The sequence below is a fragment of the Calidris pugnax genome, unplaced genomic scaffold (genome assembly GCF_001431845.1).
Source record: "Calidris pugnax isolate Ruff unplaced genomic scaffold, ASM143184v1 scaffold20, whole genome shotgun sequence".
Taxonomy (NCBI): Eukaryota; Metazoa; Chordata; class Aves; order Charadriiformes; family Scolopacidae; genus Calidris; species Calidris pugnax.
In genome coordinates this window covers 34,329,057-34,349,462 of record NW_015094510.1, presented here as the reverse complement: position 1 = coordinate 34,349,462, position 20,406 = coordinate 34,329,057, and the positions used below count along the sequence as shown (strand labels likewise).

Sequence of the window (20,406 nt, the reverse complement as noted above, 5' to 3'; positions counted from 1 at the left end):
GGGGTGGCGGCGGGTCCCAGCCCGGGGGGGGCGGCGGGGGTGAGCGGCAGGAAGGGCCGCCCCCGCCGGGAGAGCGATTTCTGCCGTTGTTGTTGTCGTAGGGGGGATGGTGAGAGGGAACTTTTATATTTAACCTTCCTGCCCCTGCGGGGAGAACAAAGATAAACTCCTGTTTAAAGAAAAAAAAAAAAACAACACACACAACAACAACATTAAAAGTGGAGAAAGAAAAAAAAACCTAACACAACATGTGAATTTAACTCGAATCCTCCTGCCAGGTTTTGTGATTCATAGTTTTAAAGTACAGGAAGGTCGCTGCTTGGGGCTTTTTCCTCTTGCGATGGAAAGAGGGGTGGGTTTATGTTTTTTTTCTCTTTCCTGGTGCTGTGCGAGTGTCCCGGGAGCAGCCGCCCGCCCGCCCGAGACCGGGATCTGGCTGCTGAGGCGGCTGCAAGGCCCTTGCTGGGCATCCGCTGAGCTCAGGGTCTGTCTTTTTTTTGGATAAAAATAAGCCTAAAAAGCCTTCTGGGAGAGGGGTGGCCGTGAAGATGAGGAGTCCCCTGATTTTTCCTGTGCACAGTCAGCTGGCAGTGCTGTTCCTGTGCACAGGTGGGCATGAAGATATATATATGTATTTTTATATATATATATCTTTACATATATAGAGAGTTCTATATGTAAAAATATGTAAATATATACTTTATATATATTTACTTATATGTAGAGAGCTATAAAAATACATGTAGCCATATCATAGAATCATAGAATCGTAGAATGGTTAGAGTTGGAAGGAACCTTAAAGATCATCGAGTTCCAACCCCCCTGCCCTGGGCAGGGACACCTCCCACCACACCAGGTTGCTCAAAGCCCCATCCAGCCTGGCCTTGAACACTTCCAGGGATGGGGCATCCACAACCTCCCTGGGCAACCTGTTCCAGTGCCTCACCACCCTCACTGTAAATAATTTCTTTCTGGTATCTAATCTAAATCTCCCCTCTTCCAGTTTAAAACCATTACCCCTTGTCCTGTCACTGCACTTCCTGACAAAGAGTCACTCCCCATCTCTCCCGTAGGCTCCCTTCAGATGTTGGAAGGCCACTATAAGGTCTCCCCAGAGCCTTCTCTTCTCCAGGCTGTCTCAGCCTGTCCTCATAGGAGAGGTGCTCCATCCCTCTGATCATCTTCGTGGCCCTCCGCTGGACCCGTTCCAGCAGATCCATGTCCTTCCTGTGTTGAGGACTCCAAAGCTGGACACAGTACTCCAATATGTACTCCATATATGACTACATATGTATTATATCTATATATACCTCTAAAGTGTACTACATATTTATAGATCTTTATATGTGTGTGTATATTATATAATTTCTTTCTGGTATCTAATCTAAATCTCCCCTCTTCCAGTTTAAAACCATTACCCCTTGTCCTGTCACTGCACTTCCTGACAAAGAGTCACTCCCCATCTCTCCCGTAGGCTCCCTTCAGATGTTGGAAGGCCACTATAAGGTCTCCCCAGAGCCTTCTCTTCTCCAGGCTGTCTCAGCCTGTCCTCATAGGAGAGGTGCTCCATCCCTCTGATCATCTTCGTGGCCCTCCGCTGGACCCGTTCCAGCAGATCCATGTCCTTCCTGTGTTGAGGACTCCAAAGCTGGACACAGTACTCCAATATGTACTCCATATATGACTACATATGTATTATATCTATATATACCTCTAAAGTGTACTACATATTTATAGATCTTTATATGTGTGTGTATATTATATATATAATATATATATATTTTTATATATATTTAGTTATTGCTAATAGCTAGAAGAGCTCTTAAAAGGGTCCTTTAAATACCTTATCAAGAAATGCCCGAGTGGTGTGGGCAGGGAATATGGGGTGGGTGATATTCCCACAATAAAACCCTCTCTGGGGTCACGCTGGGTGGGTGCTGTGGTCCCTCTGGTCCCGTGTGGATGGGCCACATCCTGCCTGGCCTTCCTCATCCCCAGCCTCAACCAGAGCAGTGGTGCCAGGGGGTGAAGGCAGGGGGCTGGTGTGAGGTTATTAAATAGGGAGGGCTGTGCTGGGGGCATTGCTGGGGCTGGGCCCCCTGGTTTTCTCAGACTGTGTGGGGCTGGTGGAAGCCCCTCCATCACCTGCATGTCCCTACTCCTCTTCTGTCCTGATGTCCATCGCTCCCCTTTGCTCTCTGCCAGCGTTTGGCTGGGGGAGGGGGGGCTTTACCTTCCCTTTTCTTTTGGAAGGCACTCGGCTGCTGGAGAAAGGCAGCTTTGACCAACACAAGCACGTGCTGCCTCTCCAAAGCCCCGGTTCCGACAGGATCGGTGGGTGCTCTCACTCACTTTTCATTTCCATGCACCTGTGGCATCGTGGGGGGGGTGTGGGGACAGTTCCCAGGGTCCTGGCCCCCCACGGTGACCTGGACCAAACCCTCTGCTCATCAGCATCCTGGGTGGAGGGACTGATGCCCAGAGACACCCCTGGTGCTCCTCGCAAGAGCTGCTGTGCAAGGAGCCGCCGGCACAGAGCTAAAGGCACTGCATTGATCCCACGCAGAGAAAAGGAAGGGGGTTTGTAGGGATTGTAAGTCTTATGAGGAGAGGCTGAGGGAGCTGGGGTTGTTCAGTCTGAGGAAGAGGAGATTGAGGGGAAACCTTATCGCTCTCTACAACTCCCTGAAAGGAGGGTGTAGAGAGGCGGGGGTCGGTCTCTTCTCCCAAGTTACAGATGATAGGACAAGGGGTAATGGCTTCAAGTTGTGCCAGGGTGGGTTTAGACTGGACATTAGGAAACAATTCTTCACAGAGAGAGTGGTTGGGCATTGGAATGGGCTGCCCAGGGAGGTGGTTGAGTCACCATCCCTGGCTGTGTTTAAGAACCATTTAGATGTGGTGTTGGGGGATATGGTGTAGGGGAGAACTTCAGAGTAGGGTAGATGGTTGGACTTGGTGATTCCGAGGGTCTCTTCCAGCCTAGATGATTCTGTGATTCTATGATCCCGGTGGCAGCCCCAAGAGGGATGTGTGTGGGGCTTCCTGTGGGGTCCAGCTCATCCAGGCTCTGGGGCTGCATGTGGAGGTTTTGGGACAACGTGGAGATGTTACTGCTGACCGTTGCACCTTGCCTTTGGGAAATGAAAGCCTGATGGTCCCCAGTACCATGGTTTTTTAAACGCTGATAAGCGTCTAACTTGTGTATTGCTTTAAAGCGTATAACTTGCTTTAAAGGCCAGATTGGGTATAAATGTTTTTCGGTGCTAAGGTGGGAGTACGTGCCTCGTGCAGCCTCCTTGTCCTGGAAACTATTAGGAGGACGGCTGCATACTCGGGTTTTCGCACAGAGACTCTCTGCTCATGGAATAGTCCCAGTGGAAACTTTAGTGCTCGGGAATATTTTGCGGATTTGGGAAAAATCCCAGGAGGATTTTTGGTTTCATGCAGCAATTGCTTTTTGGCAGCTTTGGGATGGATGTAATCTGGTTCCCATTTGTGTGCTGAATTTTTAAATGGAACAGCCTGCCTTTGGCTCAGGGCAGAAGTAGAAATAGGTGGAAGTAAATAGAAAATAATAGTAATAACAAGGAGAACAATATCACCTCTATAAAAAACTGTTAGGGCAACTTTTCTGTTGAAATGTTGCATTTAGGAGGTGCGTCTGTGCTTTTTGAGTCCTTTAAGTGACATTTTCAGTCGGTAGGATGCTGCTGTGGGTGTAAATTCGGAGTAAATCTGTAGAAGCCAGTGAAATCACTCCAGATTTGGACCAGCGCGGGTGAGAGCGGAGTTTTGCCTTGCACTAAATCTCTCCTCGGTGCGGCAGCGGGTCCTGCAGCATTTGCTGATGTGCCCGCTTGTCACTGCCCTTCGGTGGCCTTGCCACAGCCCCGGCGTGTCCCACGGTGGTGGGTGGCCGTGCCTTTCCTCAGGCACGTCTGTACCACCTCTTGAAGCTGTAGTGGGTCCCTCTTGCCTGAGCCCGGCAATGATGGCCGACACGCGTCCAGGCAGCGCCTTTTGAGGAGCAGGGCCATCCATGGGAGGATGCTGCATCTCGGGAAAACATAGCGTGGGATTAAATAATTGAGCAATATTTGGGATTATCCGCTCTGACCGTATTGGTTAGCACAAATGTAAATGTGATTTAGACAACAGTAACTCCAATGGGCAAGGCTCAGGTTTGGAAAATAAGGGTGTAATTTTATTAATTTAATTTAATGACTAATTTAATGAATTAAAATGCTTTTTGTGAAATTCAGTCTCCATTTAAGACCTAAACTAAATTAAGTCATTACAAAGCTGTTCCTCCTCTGCCCTCCCCCTCGATGTGTACGTTGTGTGCAGATATTTCAGTGTCCCCTCAACCTGCTGGGTTGAGGGACAGCACATGGGTCCCCTGAGGAGCCTGGGGATCGGGAGGGACCTGGTTTCCCCCCAGGGACCTGGTCTGGGCTCCTGCATCCCACAGAGATGGGGAGACAATTCCCGGACAGACTCTCCCTGGGATGGCTCCCTGGGGTGGGCAGGGGGTCCCTGCCAGTGACGTGTCTCATCCCCTGGGACGTGTTCCCCTGCCTCAGTGTGCACGTTTTGGGGCCGTTTTCGAGGTGACGGCTCCACGCTGTCGGCCGTTAACTGTGATTTTCCCCGTTCTAAATCTGAGCTCAGCCATCTGGGAGCAGGAACTCAAGGCAATTATCTTGTTAGCACTTCTGTGTATAATACCATTATTAAATTTCTGCATTTTAAAAGTGGTTGAATATAAATTGCATGTAATGATTTAATAACGGAAGGCTCATAATTTTAATATATATTCTGGTGGGAAGAAGGCTTAACTTCTTTTTCCTTTAGACATGACACTTAAGATAAGAATAATGCAAAGGCTCCGCTCAGTGTAGAGTTATCACGAGCAGTTCTTCACACGGATCAAATGAAGCCCTGTGGATCCTTTGCCTAATGTTTGTTGCCTGTATTTAAAAAAAGAAAAAAACTGGAAAAGCTCTAGAAATCTGCAGATCCATATGATAGAGTTCAATGCCTGCATTTTCAGTTAGAGAGTACTGTACAGTCTTTGTACTATTTTTGTTCTGTCCTTATCCCAGGCTCCTTTGTACGCTGCAAGTTTGTGGGAATGACTCAGGGAGAAAGCTATTTAACCTAAAGGACACCACTGGCAAAAAAAATAGATGGATAAAGAGCAATGTCAGTGACTGCGAGCGGGAACCAGGAGGAATATTTGTGTGGATCGAAGGAAGAGGATCCCAAATCTTCCTCCGAATGGGCTGAAAAAAAATCCTCTTCTTTGGGTGCTGTTTATTCAGTTCAAAAAGAGAGTTTTATAAATGGTTGCTCAAAGTAATGAGGAGCTAGACTGAATGATCCACGGTCTTAGGTCCGATTTCACTTCTGCTTAATTAATGGAAAGGCTTAAATATCCCAGTGACACAGATCATGCCAGTGCTTTTCTGTAACGTGATCGTTTTTAAAGGCTGTAAGTACAGCAAAGTTAATCATAGCTTAAACTCCTGCTTTGCGAGCCTCTTGTCTGTATGGTGTAGCCGTTGATTTATGATTTATTTTTTTTTCCCCAGTGGAAAAAAAATATAAATCCTTCCCTAAGAATTTGCATGATGAATTTTTATCTTGGAGTTTTTTATGGCTTGGAAATCGGAATTTATGGCGTAGTGAAAATGTCTGCAGACTCTTCGCTGCGCTGACAAGCGGCACAGCTGTAGCAGAACCTTGTCTCACTCGCGAGCTCCGCGTCAGCCTTCGTATTTCACTCTTTTACCGAGAGTTTCTTCCCTTACTCTCAGCTCTGAATAATACTTACACTTTTATCTCGGAGCAGAAACGCTGACGTGAGTCGTCACTGTGCCACTGGTGCTTTGATCAAAGTAGAAATTTCAATTATTGATTCAATTCTTTGAATAAATTTGGGCTGGCTGCGTCCTGTAGGCTCAGTGTTATAGCTGCAGAGGCAAATTCGTAGCTTATAATATGGAGAGACCTTAAAAATGCACATATTTGTGCAAAGCCTAGCACAGCCACCTAAGGACCGTGCATCCCTTCATCTGTCGGGTTGATGCCCAGGTATCTGCTCGGCACCTGGAGCCACGATGAAAATACTCAGCCTGCATCCTGCCTCTCCTCCGGGGTGAGCCTGGGCCGGGGTGGGGGGGGGAAACCAGCGGATTATTCTAATGTTCTAAAACCCATAACCATCCGAGATGAAAGAGCCGTGACGGGCACGGTTTGCCCCCACACGCCCGCGCCCCTGATTTCCATCGGGGAGGCGCGGGCATCCGTGGGGGATCTCCCGGGCAGGCAGCCTTGGCTCTGCTCTTTGCAGTATCCATCTGATCTCCTGCCAGGTTCGGGAGCCGCTTGCAAGGCGCCTTTGCTTTGCTTCACTCGTAGCTTTTTTTGCTGTTTTTTTGCTGAGGGGAAGCGTATATGAAAATAAGCGCGTGAGGCTGAAGTTTCACGGAAAGTGTTCATCTTGTAGGCAGTTAAATTTGGATGCGTGAGCTCGACTCCTTGGGAGGGATGGGTTTGGCTGCCTCCATCACCCTTTCTCTTTAGTTTTGCTTAGTGCTTTCTTGGATGAGGCACTTTCTGGAGAGTGAAATGACAATTACCCAGGATGGGAGACTCCAGGAGCTCTTCTTGAGCAAGGGAATAGCACGATGTGGATCCCGGGGCTGATACTGGGATGAGGATTTCTTCTCCCAGCTCAGGGAGCTGCGGAGAGGGGCTCGGTCTGGTGAATCCTGCCAGGCGCAGGGGTGAGGCTGCTCCCGGCTCAGATGTGGTAGATCCCCGGCTTTCATGTGGGAAAGGAGAGGTGCTGCTCGCTCACATCTGGTGTGAGTTGTGTGGGTTGGATTTCTGTCCTGCAAGAAGCTGCTCTGGTCCTGTGAAAATAATATTAGCAATGCTTGTTCAGCCCTGGCGGTGTTTGGGAGCCCTGGCAGCAGATGTGAGCTTCCCAAACAGAATTCTGGGGTGCTGGAGTGAGTCACCCACCCCAAAAGTGACCTAAAAAACCTGCACACCAACCGGGGAGCTGCTGATTGGCAACAATCACCAATGTGTGTCTGAGCCCCTGCTTCTTGTCAGAGCTTGGGCAGCAAAGGACTCCCTGAGGAGCTGCTGGTGGTACCAAGACCACCCTTTGCAAGGCTATTGGAAGTGGCATTTCCTTGTTGTAGGTAAACCAAGAAATGGGATATGTTAATTGGAGTTAATTTTTTCTGAAGGAAACTCAAATCTGCCTTCCAGCCTTGGGAGAGCGGCACAGCTGTGTGGCTGGGGAACAGCAATCCCCTCGTTCCAAAGCAGGCTGATGCTCGGGAGAGAAACTCAGGTTCACGGGCCAAGATGCACATGGAGGGGTGTCCAGCCTCCATGGAGGGCCCCTGTGACCCATTGGAGGGACTGAGGGTCCACCCTAGGGAATTCATGGAACAGCCTTCGGCCAGCTCCTGGGACCCTGGAGTGCTTTGACTGTTCTTTCATTATTTCCCTTTAATAATTTTTTTTCTTTTCTGGTTGACCGGAGATTTTTATGCAGCAACAGGGCAGAGAAAATATTTGAAATTGTGGAATAAGGTGTTTATACTGCTTTTTGGCTTGGCTATGAGACAGAAGGACAGATGGGGGCTTGGAAACGATGTCATTTTTGTTCTGTCGTTTTTGGACCTCCCTTACAAACCACGGCAGAGTTTATAGGAAAGTGTAAAGCCGCCTTACTTACTTTTTCATTTCGGATGGTTGCTTTGGATGGTATTTGAAACGGTCTCTTTTGAACCGCTCGGTCAGTAGGGTACAAGTTGGAAGAGGATTTTGGGGAGGACAGCTCTGTGTTCTTGTCTGGCTGGGTGGCTGGAGGAGGAGCTGTAGGTGCCGGGGGCGTGGGCCGTGCCGCAGAGCGGTACCCGGGCGGGCAGCGGGGTGTGATGCAGAAACTCATCACCCGGCCGCTGCCTCCAGGTGTTGCCTCTAAATAGCAGCAAACCCTCTTTGTGTAATGGGTGTTTTTTGGTGTTTTACTGAAGGTGAGAGTAGTAGTGCAGTTTGGCTGTAAGAAAGCCATCTCTCTCCCAATATTATTTTAAGGAGGAAATCTGCTTCTTGGGGATGCTGTTACTGCTCTGAAACTGTGGCTTTCCCTGTAATGTCACAGCAATGAACTTCCTATGAGGTTTTGCTTTAGATCCTTTTCAAAACCAGACTGAAACCACATCAGAAACGGGAAATATTTAAGCGCTGCTCCTCTGTCTCCGGGTCCTTGCCGACTGTCTGGTGTTAATCTTTGCAAATGATTCATTGAAGTAGTTCTGAATCTTCAAATGAATTGCACTGCTGTGTAGTAATCCTCCAGGATAATATATCCGCTTCTGTACGGCATAATGCAAGTTTATCTGAGAAAAGAAAAGGGAAAACAAATGAATTGGTGTCAGGCAATCACTTAGATGTGGGAGAGTTGATAGAAATGAAGAAATGAAGGCTTGGAGCAGCTGTTCACTTCAGCAAGTCTTGAACCGGGCAGAAGTATGGTCATGTCCTACAGGGTTGGCTAAGAGAGACACCAGATATATAGCTATTGAAGAGGTGATGGCTATAGACTGGGCTGCATTCTGGCACACTGGGGTCATGGGGGCTGGGCACACTGGGGAGGGGGCACCTAAGGAGGAGATGGGATCAGGTCGCCTTGGCAGAAGCAGTGACAAAACACAGGGCAGCAACTGTGGTTTGTGTCTTGGGATGATTGGGATCAATGTGGGTAGAAAGCCCTTTCCTAAGGACACCTCCTTGGAGGGGTGATGGTCTTCATCCTAGATTGGTCTCCATCCTAGGTTGCCCTCAACCAGCTGCTTACCTGTCACTTTTAGGCACCACGACTCTGGAACCAAGATTTAATTATCAGGATGAAAATTGCTTTTTTGATGAACATCATAAAAGAACGTGGAGGTTTGGGGAAGGAGCAGGTGCTTGAGCATTGTACAGGCACTTTGCACCCCTGCAGAGCTGGATGTAGCAAACCCTTCCCCTCTGGAGAGGGAAGCTGGGATTTGGAAGGCTCCAGTGACCCGCAGGGGAAGGAAGAAAAAAGGCTCGTGCTTTGTTCCAAGTGGCTCGTGAGGCTTCAGTAAGCTTTCAAGTGTTGTGTTATTGCCCATGATCTGAATTGTGGCCACGTGCCAAGAACTGATCTTTCATTAACTGTTATCTGTTCTACACATAAACTGGCTTTCTGTGCCAGTTACAGCTAACGTTTTATTAAAACCTACTGTGAATGAACATAAAACACTGTGACATAATTTTTAACATCATAAAACATCATTACATCATTTTATGATGATGAAAGATCAACAGGGATACAGCAAAGTGCAATGGTTTCTGTCTGGGTTGGAGCTACTTGGTTTTGACTCCGGTATAACAGAGATTGGAAACTCAGCAGTTTGGCAGATGCCAGATGTCCTGATTTTAGTACAATATTGCTTTGCCATGGCCACAGCCCCCAAAGACAAGTGAGAATTAGGTGAGAATTTCTGCTCTTACTACAAAAACCCCAAGTCTTTACTCTCCGTTTTGCATCTCAGAAAATTTGAAACCGTGACCCAAGGATGCCTGCAGACTCAAAATGCAAAAGGCGAGCGTACAATTTTAGTAACCGTTTATTTCTTTTAAACTCTGTTTGGTGAGCCGTGAGGCCAAGCTGGCAGTTGCTGGCTGTTCGGTCTCCTGTAATGTTTGAAACTGTCTTCTTTGGGTGTGCGGATTTTCTTTGTTTCCACCCCAATCCACCTTTTATTCATAAAACAAGCCTGGGCTCCAAACTCCCCTGTTTCATACAGGATTCCCGATTCCAAGGCAGGACCATGCGTGGAGGAGCAGTGAAGGGTGTCTTTAATGCTGTTCTGTAGCAGAATGGGGCAATAAGGTAGAAAATGAGGGTTCTTGAGATTTTTCTTGGGTCTGTATCAGCATGCATTCCAGAGCAGTCTACCATGCTCATTTTCACAAACATATTCTACTCAAGTGAGCAATCTTTGTCTCTTGCTCTCCAAATATAGAAAACTGCCATACACATTCATGCATAATATGAATTGTAAAGTGATGAATTCGTTAACATTTTGCAGAAATGCCTATTTCCTCTCCTCTGGGCACAGAAGAAAATAGTATCTTCATGCCTGTAGAGAAGATGGGCTGGATCCTGCCCCCTGCTATCCCTCTACTGCCCTGCTCCACATAGGGGCATGGGGTTAGCCATGTCCTGTACATAAGGAGGAGAGCAAAGCAACCTCCCTGAGTGATATATGCCATTGAGCACACAAGTAGCTGAGCACAAACCAAGCAGTCGGGATTAGTAAGTCCAGGTCATCCATGGCCGATGGTTTTCCCTGCAGAGCAGGGTGCTCATCATCCCTGTGCTCGTGGGCTTCCTGCCCCACTGGGATGGATGGATGCTCCAATGGGATGGGTGGACATCTCACTGGTGCCACTTCGAGCCCTCCACCTCCTGCTGAGGCAAGAGCATTCTCGTTACAAATATGAGGTAGCACTTAGAAAAATAAGTAGGAACTGGGAAATCACAGAACACCCCAGGTTGGAAGGGACCTCAAAAGGTCATCTGGTCCAACCTTTTGTGGGAAGGGGAGCCTAGATGAGATCATCTAGTACCTTGTCCATTCGCATCTGGAAAACGTCCAGTGATGGGGACTGTACCATGTCACTGAGGAGGTTGTTCCAGTGAATGATTGTTCTCACTGTAAACTTATGTCAAGATAAAGCCTGTCTTAGTGCAACTTGTACCCATTGCCCCTTGTCTTCTCCATGTAGCTCCAGCCCTTTGATCATCTTCGTGGCCCTCATTTGGACCTTCTCCAGTCTGTCAGTGTATTTCTTGAATTGGGGGGAGGCAAGCCAATGTCATTGCTGTCATGAATTGTGGGGTCAAGCCAGTGTCATTCCTGTCTTAACAGTGCTGTGATGCATTTTGTATGAGCTTGTTAAAACAAGCACTGCTGGAGAAAGGCACCCCTGAGAGCAGATCTAGGATGAGCCTTGCTCTTGCCAGGTGAGCTGGTTCCTGCTCACTGGTTGTGAAAGGGGCTGGGAGATGGTCCAGCGCTGTGTGCCTGTGGGATGCTGGAGTTCAGGCGCGCGGCTCCTGTGCAGTCAGTCTGACGGACACGTTCCCATGGCCCTCCGGCTACATCCTCTGCTTACCATATTAAGAACATCTGGACAAAGTGATTTATAAACTCTTTCCCTTGATAGCGTTGGCTGTATTTTATGTCTCAGCAATTTTCTGTGTTGTTGAACTGTTATTCATGAGCGGATTTTGTGGCAAAGCCTTTCCCAGACTTTAGCCCTGTTGAACGTGTGGCTGGGTCCTCACCTGTCCTTCTTTTCACCCACTCCCTCTTTCAGTTTTGCTCTGGCTCTGTTGACTTCATGTCCCAGGGCTGTGCCTTGATCTGTGAGCTTGTCACTGTCAGCTTTTACAAGCTGAGCTGTGCCAGCCTTGCTTTGTATGTGGACTGGGGACCTTGAAGGTCAGGCTGGGTCAGTGCATGGAACACGACTTGGTGGTTGCCTCTTGTTCCTCAGAGCTAATGTGTTATTTGGGTGGTGAGGACAGAAGAGATGATTTGCTCAGTGGCCTTGACAGGGCTTCTCAGTCACCTAGCCATGCTTGTGAAAATTTTTTTTGGCTTCTGTCATAAGTCATGGCTTTATATTTTGTCATTCAAGTGTTTTATTTACTAACATCCCATTCTTCTTTCTTGCAGGCTCCACATCTGTTTGTTACAAGCCTACCAGCCCAGTCCAGGTACTGGAAGATGCTGGCTTTCTTTACCAGGATCACCAGTTGTTTGCTGGCAGGCATGAAGTTCCTCCGCTAACAGCTGAAGCGATCAGTGCCAAAGAAAAAGCTGGTAAGTGGGTGGCCACACTTCCATACGAACCCACCACATTTACTTCCAGGTTTTTTCCGAAGCATAAATTGAGCAGTTTAGATCACTTATAAATAATATTTACAGAGTTGAAGGCCAACTCCTCATCCTCTGTAGAGCCAAAGGGGAGTTCCCTTTGACTTTAGTGTTATAGCACACCAGCATTTGTCACGCTTGTGGAGGATGCAACGTTACTGCTTGACCTTCAGGGCACGGTTGCTTTTCACTGCACAACTGGACTGAGATCCAGAGCTTTTTGCTGGTGGAGCAGGACTGAAGGTGCCCAGTGGAAAGTGCACTGTGGTCAGTCCTTTCGGACCTCAAAAATAGGCAACTAAAGTACATCTCCCAAATATGAGGATGGTAACAGATGACTAGTGCAGGGGTGAAAATCCTTCTGGTGTATGATAAAGAGCTGCCTTGACCACGTGGAGTTGGCTTTTATCATTTTCATCAGGCTTATCTCAGATATAGTCCAACAACCTGGACTGTGAGCTTTCTGGTACATTAGGGAGGGGTTTCTGGTGTGTTAGAGAGATTTTTATTTCATGTCTGCAAAAACATCCAGTATGATGAGGCTTCTGTGCACTGCTATAACAGGAATAAAGCAGGAAGAGCTGCAGGGGCATATAAAGTAGATGGACACGTGGCTGTTGTGCAGAGAGGTAGATGGAGGTGTGTGTGTCTGTGCATCTTATTGGCTTAAACACCAACCTGGGGAGCTGACAGACCTTCTGAAGGCTGGTGGCCAGGCTGCAACGCCAACAAGTCAGGCTAGAAGGCAGATAACATTGTCTCAGGGGAAGCAGGAGAAGTGTATTTTGCAGGGCAGGCGTGGAGCAAAACAGCCTGGGAATCTTCTCTCCCCCTGGAGCCCCACAATCATCTTTAAGGCTTTGCCGCAAAAATGTTAGTGGAAATGACCTATTCTCATAGTCCAGAGGCAAAGGCTTTTCTTCCTCTGGGTTGTGTGTAAGTTATCCCACAGCATGTGCTGTAACTGATGAAATCTCAGGGAAATACCAGACCTCAGGAGAAAGTTTGCTTTTTAACTACTTTCAAATGCCAAAAAACAAATGTGAGTACGTCTGATGAACTCCTCTGAGAATTGGAAACAGCAGGAGAGAGAGAAAGTTGACAAGAATGACCTCAAAAAAAATGAACTGAAAACAGCACCTCCTTCTTGCCTGGGGACATGGGAGGACTCTGTCCAGAGCTGCAGGCTTCTTCCCACTTTTATCCGCAGGGAGGTCTTTCGGGAGCACCGGTCTGGGCTCGGACACTGTTGAGGCAGATGTCTTACACCACTTCTGGGATGGGTGTGGGAGGAGGGCTCCAGGAGGGAGCAATCCCAGCTTCCAGGCTGTGGTTGTAGGCCATGAGATGCTTGGCACTGGGCAAGCTCCGCTGCGTGTATGGTGCAAAAATGGTACCATTGCCTCAGAAAAACTTCAGTATTCTGTGTTAGGCTTGTGTAGTTGATCCATCTGTGCACTTTTTAAAATGCTGGCGTTACATCTATGGCTGCAATGCCTTCCTTGCACTCACCCAGCAAAATTACAACAGTTAATATTGACTCTCTTAGAAACAGCATTATTGGCCAGAAGGGAAATTTCAGTTTTGGGGAAAGATGCCAGAGCACAAATTATTCTTAAATTACACTTTTAGGACACTTTTATTTTCCGTGTCATTTCACGGTTTTTCTGTGATACATTCTGCATTTTATTTTGTTGTGGCAGGCAGTGCACTTAGGAGGGGATTTGACTCACCTGACTTTGGCCATCAAAAATGCAGCATCTTGTTCAGCATTGCCAGGCAGGCTGCCTCTGGAAGCTGTGCAAGGCATCTCCCAGGGGGAAGTCAAACACTAGAATAGGCTTTCTGGAGGGGTGGTCGATGCCCCGAGCCTGTCAGTGTTTAGGAGGCATTTGGACAGTGCCCTTAATAACATGCTCTAACTTATGGTCAGCCCTGAAGTGGTCAGGCAGCTGGACTGGATGATCATTGTAGGTCCCTTCCAACTGAAATTATTCCTATTCTATTCTATTCTATTCTATTCTATTCTATTCTATTCTATTCATCCCATCCATTCCCATCCTAATTTTAGAAAAGACCAGATTTCCCTGTGATGTTGCCTGTCCCTCCATTGACTTGGGAGTGGGCTTAGAGCTGTGGGTATTCACAGATTCGGCAGAGTTGGAAGGGACCTCTAGAGATCATCTAGTTCAACTCCCCTGTTAAAGCAGGAATGCCCAGAGCACATCACTCAGGGCTGCATCCAGGTGGGTCTTGAAAATCTCCAGAGAAGGGGACTCCACAACCTCCCTGGGCAGCCTGTTCCAGGGCTCCATCACCCTCACCATAAAGAAGTTCTTCCTCATATTTGAGTGGAACTTCCTCTGTTCCAGCTTGTGCCCGTTGCCCCTCGTTCTATCGCTGGAAACCACTGAAAAGAGTCCAGCTCCATTATCCTTCAACTCACCCTTTAGGAACTTGTAAACATAGATGAGGTCTCCCCTGAGCTTTCTCTTCTCCAGGCTAAAAAGCCCCAGCTCTTTGAGCCTTTCATCGTAAGGGAGGCGCTCTAATCCCTTAATCATCTTGGTTGCCCTGCGTTGGACTCTCTCCAGTAGTTCCCTGTCTCTCTTGAACTGGGGAGCCCAGAACTGGACGCAGTATTCCAGCTGTGGCCTCACCAGTGCAGAGTAGAGGGGGAGAATGACCTCCCTTGACCTGCTGGCCACACTTCTCCTTAGGCAACCCAGGATTCCATTGGCCCTCTTGGCAACAAGGGCACATTGCTGGCTCATGGAGATCCTGCCATCCACCAGGACTCCCAGATCCTTTTCCTCTGTAGTACTTCCCAGAAGATCCACCCCTAACCTATATTGGTGCCTGGGGTTCTTCCTCCGCAGGTGCAGGACCTTACATTTGCCCTTGTTGAACCTCATTAGGTTGTTCTCTGTCCAGCTCTCCAGCCTGTCCAGGTCACGCTGGATGGCGGCACAGCCCTCTGGAGTGTCAGCCAGCCCTCCCAGTTTGGTATCATCAGCAAACTTGCTGAGGATACAATCTGTCCCCCCGTCCAGGTCATTGATGAATATGTTGAACAGGACTGGGTCGAGTATTGACCCCTGGGGGACACGGCTGGTTACAGGCCTCCAACTTGACCCTGTTCCATTAATGACAACCTTCTGAGTTCTGTCACACAACCAGGACTCAATCCACCTCACTGCCCCCTCATCTAGCCCACACTTCTTTAATTTTCTAATGAGGATGTTGTGGGAGATAATGTCAAAAGCCTTGCTGAATTCAAGGTAGATGACATCTGCTGCTCTCCCCTCATCCAGCCATCTAGTTATAACATCATAGAAGGCTCTCAGATTGGTCAAGCGTGCTTTACCCTTGGTAAATCCATGTTGATCACTTCCAGTAACTTCTTTGTCTTCAGTATGTTTGGAGATGACATCCAGAAAAAGTTGTACCATTATTTTCCCAGGGACAGAAGTGAGACTAATGGCCTGTAGTTCCCTGGGTCCTCCTTCTTGCCCTTTTTGTAGACTGGAGTGATATTTGCCTTCCTCCAGTCCTCAGCCACTTCTCCTGTTCTCCATGACCTTTCATAAATGATGGAGAGTGGTTCAGCGATAACATCTGCCAGCTCTCTCAGCACTCGTGGGTGCATCCCATCAGGGCCCATAGACTTATGGATGGCTAGTTTGGCCAAGTGGTCTCTAACCCAGTCCTCCCCAACAGAGGGAAAGTCTCTCTCTCTCCAGACCATCCCCCTTGTCTCCAGGGTCTGGAATTCATGAGGGGCGGCCTTGGCAGTGAAGACCGAAGCATGGAGAATTATGGAGGGAAGGGCCAGGGAAGTGATGGGAATATGTTTTTAGGGGTGACTACAAACAGAATTAGGGATGATCTGGGGTGGAGGGGTGAGCAGGGAGCAGTGCCCTGCCTCCTTCGGCTGCTTCCAGCCATGTCCCCTCTACTCCCAGGAGGACCCTGGCAGGGCACTGCCCCAGGGCCACAGCTGTGGGGTGCAGGAGGGGAAAAAGGGAGGGAGGACCAGTCCTCCTGGGCAACAGAGCTAATGGCCACCTCTCTCTCTCCCTGCCCAGCCGAGGAGGCCCTCTGCACCCTGCGCCCACCCAGCTTCCGCCGGGTGCCCGAGGCGGAGATGCGAGGGGCGGAGGAGGTGGCAGCCGGCACCGTCCTGCAGCGCCTGATCCAGGAGCGGCTGAGGTATGGCAACCCCAGCGAGAACATGAACCTGCTGGCCATACAGCACCAGGCGACGGGCAGCGCCGGCCCCTCCAACAGCACTGCCAGCACTCTCTCTTCCGCAGAAAACCTCGCGCCCGAGGAGCCGCCAATGGTCCAGCCATCGGGGCGGCAGGAACCGCAGGGGCAGGAGCACCAGGGGGACGGTGCTGCCATGGAGAAGCAGCCCCGGGCCCCGCAGCCCCCGCACGGCACCGAGGAGCTCCCCACCTACGAGGAGGCCAAGGCCCAGTCTCAGTTTTTCCGGGGCCAACAGCCGCCAGCCGCTGCCGCCGCGCCGGGGTTTTATGGTGGGTCCGGCCCCAAGTCCAGGACGGAGGGGAGGCCGACGGTGAACCGGGCCAACAGCGGGCAGGCGCATAAGGACGAGGCGCTGAAGGAGCTGAAGCAGGGCCACGTCCGCTCACTGAGCGAGAGGATCATGCAGCTGTCCCTGGAGAGGAACGGGGCCAAGCAGCACCCCCCGGCCCCGGGGGGCGGGAAGGGCTTCAAGGCAGCCCCGCCGCCCGGCAAAGCCACGGACCCACGGGGCCCGCCACCCGAGTACCCCTACAAAGGCAAGACGGCGGCCCCCGGCAGCAAGGCGCAGGAGCACGGGCTCTTCTACAGCGAGCAGCCAGCACAAGATGTCCTCAAGGCCTCCTACGCCACCGGCCCCCAGCCTGCCCGGGCCGAGGTGGCCCTCGTCCGCTACCAGCCACCCCCGGAGTACGGGGTCAGCAGGTAATGGCCGTCAAGGGGATGCGTGTGGGTCTGCTGGAGGAGCCTGATCCTGCCCTCGATAGAGGAGCCATCTTCTGCAGGGCTGGGGCCTCAGGTAGACATGGCCCCTGCAAGTTTCAGCCGCAGGCAGGTGATGGGGACATCAGACCCCGCACAGTGTGGCACCCCCAGTCTCCCAGAGGGCTGTATAAAGTGTATACGCCGCTTATGCCCTACTTAAATCTTCCCAACAGAGCTCACGTGGGGCTTTCAGGGTGCTGGGCCCCTCGTGCCAGGCCTCCCCACGAGCACGGGTTTATTCCAAGCGCATTAAAAATAATCCCAAGCATTTACTCTCTGCGAGCTGATCCCTGCAAGCGGCGTGGGTCCCCACCGGCGCCCAGGCAGGATGGCTGCCTTGCGTTGAGGGCTTCCCTTTGCTTACTGTACCTAAAGACAAGGGTTTCTCTTTCTCATCCCTGTCTTTTTGACCTCCCAGACAGTATTTTGCTGGGTTTGGAAGGCTGGAGTTGTCTGGTGTGAGTGTGGGTGGCTTTCATGTTGCAAGCTGCCTCGTTAGGTCTTTTCTGACCCCAAAATCCCCAAAGGTTTTGTCGGCATCAAATTAAGTTTTGCGCACATACTTTGCCACAGCGCAGGCAGGGAGAAAGGGTGGCACAGCTCACCCAGCTCTTTCTGAAATCCGTAAGGCATGAAACGAGGGAGGGAATGCTCTGTCTTTCAGTGTTTGCAAAAGTGGCAGGTTTCGTGTCAAGACAGGGAGGAACTCGGAGCGTCGCTTTGGTGAGTGTCTCAAGGCGTTTGGGACAAGCAGAGGGCCTGCACTGAGCTCCCCTGGCCTTCCTCCAGCTACACGTGTGTTTTGATTACCAGCCTACCACTGTGCAGAGTTTGTGTGGGTTTTTTTCAGACCAAGATGATATTTTTAAGGGCTCAGCAAAAATCTCTGTTTATGCTAAGAAACAGCTATACGAACTTGAGGACAACGGGGTCGAGCTGGGGCCGTGCTCTCCCGCAGCCGTTCGCGGTGCTAACAAACATCTCCAGCACCAAGCAGATTCATCCCCACAGAAAAGGAGCTGGTTTGGGGTTTTTTATCACTCTTGGAAAATGCTGATTCAGTACCCACAGAGTCTGTTCTGCTGAGTCCATGTAAGTGGGTGGGCCTGGGTGCTGCATGCACTGGGGAACGGCACTGGTGTTGAGTGGGAAACCCTTTGGGGCTACTTCCAAAACCTTTCCAAGGTGCCTGATCATCAAGGTTAATGCTGAGAAAGCCCTTGATATCAGTGCAGCTTTCCATGCTGACAGCACCCAGTCTTACCCCAAGGTGCTGCTGGAGAAACCCTCAGCTTCTGATGGTGGTTACTGCTCATTCCCAGTAAGGCAGCACAGTTAAACCCCAAATCACACTGCAGAAGGGATGCCTGCTACCCCTGCTTGCCATTTTCTTTACATGATGGCAGCAGAAATGTTCCTCCTGGCAGGTGCAGGGGCACAGAGGGGACGTCTTGTGCAGCAGAGGACTGGCAGTACGGCACAGCAGAGCCACTAGGGTTTACAGACTTATTAAAAAAGTCTTGGGTGGTGTCTTTCTCTACTCCTTTGTAGAGTAGGGTAGATGGTTGGACTCAATGATCCCAAGGGTCTCTTCCAACCTAGACGATTCTATGATTCTATGATTCTTTCTTGTACCTCAGCAAGGGCCTGAATACCTCTCATTCTGCATATATCCCTGCTGGCTACTCCAGCATGCGTTTCCAGGGGTGGGCTAGCGGGTTGGCATAGCTGGGGGGTGTTTCACCAAAACTAGGTTCTGCGTAAGACGTATGGTCTCTCTTGTGCTTTCTCTAAGGTGGCTCTGGGTCCTACTGTGCAGACGGGGATTTTCATGTCCCTCTTAAGTCCCTTCACATGGTGCCTGGATTTGGGGGGGTGTTTCCTACCTGTATGTTCCTGCTGGCTATATGTGAGGTGGTAATTAGCACTAGCAGGACAGTGGCTCTCTTGCAGGCTGTATTTTGGGTGGTTGCTTTGCACAGTGCTAGTGGCCTCTTGGTCTCAGCAAAGCAATGGTTTTCATCCTCATCTTGGGCTTTTTTCTATGATATTTTTTGATACAGGGATGTTGACCTTTCACTCTGCTTGGGAGCACTGAAATACTCACCTCTGGCATTACCTGGACTTGTTCTTAATTGGCATGAACTGGTTTGGTTTCTTGTCCAGTACTGTATCCCAGTTTATGACTGGCCTCACAGGGCTGCAGGGTCCCCTTACAGCCCTGTTACCTGGGAAGATTCGCGTGACAAAAGCTTTTAGGAAGTGGCAGTTATCCCAGTGTGCTCATCACTTGCCATTTCTCCCTCTATGTGAGAGCAAGTTCAGCAACAGCCTCCCGCGGAGCATCCCTGTGTGCCTTCTCAGGCTTCACAAAACTGTCTCTGCCCCAAATATTCCTCTCTATGGAGCAGGTTAAGGCAGGTTGCCTGTCTGGGGACACCAGCCCCCATCTCTGTTAGAGGACTTGTCTGGGTGGCAGCCCCTGAGCACCGCTGGGGGAGAGCTGGGGGCTGTGTTATGCTGCCGGGCTGCTCCCAGGCACAAACCTTCCTGTGCCTCTGCCATTGCCCACTGCTTCCCCCACTACCTGGGCACTGGGGAGGCTCACAGCTGCACGTCTGGCTGGGACAGAGGACCTCAGTAAGAGAGGTCAAGGTGGGGGACTGCCTGGATTCATAAGGTTAATGGGAGAGTAGTTTGGAGAGGCTGTTTTTTTTCTGTTAGAGGAGCAAGGAAGGTGAGAAATTCCAGCTTTCATCTTATGGGAGGGCCTGGGAAAGAAGCTGATGGAAACAGAGCTTTGCCTGTGGTCAGATGGGAATCTCATATACTCTGGCATCACCTTTTCTCTGGCCGGTATCTGTTCCCCAGCCCATCCACCCTGATGGATGTGCACAGGGAGTGTGCAAAAGGCTTCTACCTTCCAGAAAAGAGAGAAGCACTCACAGATACCAGGGATGGAGAAGACCTGTAGGGTCACCGATCCCCTACTCCTCCCCAGTCTGCGTGTGATGATGGAAATGTGGCTGGAAACCCACAAATGTTGGCAGGGAGCTGTGTAAGGAGATGGGATAACTGCAGCTGCTGCCTAACTTGCTTTTTTGGTTTGGCTTTTTTTTTTTTTTTTTGGCACTGGCTGGTTTTAAAGGGAACGTACCTTTATAATCACCATGGGGAAAATGTCACGACTTTACTGTAAATCTCAAGATATTTGCTATTATCCTGATGACTACCTAGAGTCATATGATGTGGTAATCTCAGCATTTATAAATAATTATTATAATTATAAATTAGACTTAGTGGCCTCAGCTTTATGGACATCATGATTGCAGAGCAGAGCTCGAACCCTGCAGCTTACAAG

The 20,406-nt window shown here is 49.7% G+C and overlaps 1 protein-coding gene across 3 annotated transcripts in view; it reads left to right on the top strand.

Moving 5' to 3' along the window:
- The window catches only part of AMOTL1 (angiomotin like 1), an 84,909-nt gene that overhangs the window by 22,783 nt on the left and 41,720 nt on the right, over nucleotides 1-20,406 (top strand). For 2 of the 3 annotated variants that reach the window (XM_014966180.1, XM_014966178.1), the window contains 2 exons: nucleotides 11,811-11,957; nucleotides 16,100-16,985. In XM_014966180.1, the coding sequence (XP_014821666.1) occupies nucleotides 16,159-16,985 (827 nt within the window). In that variant the 5' untranslated portion in view covers nucleotides 11,811-11,957; nucleotides 16,100-16,158. Of the gene's footprint in view, nucleotides 1-11,810; nucleotides 11,958-16,098; nucleotides 16,986-20,406 lie in introns of those variants that run through there. The other variant, XM_014966179.1, reaches the window with a different exon arrangement.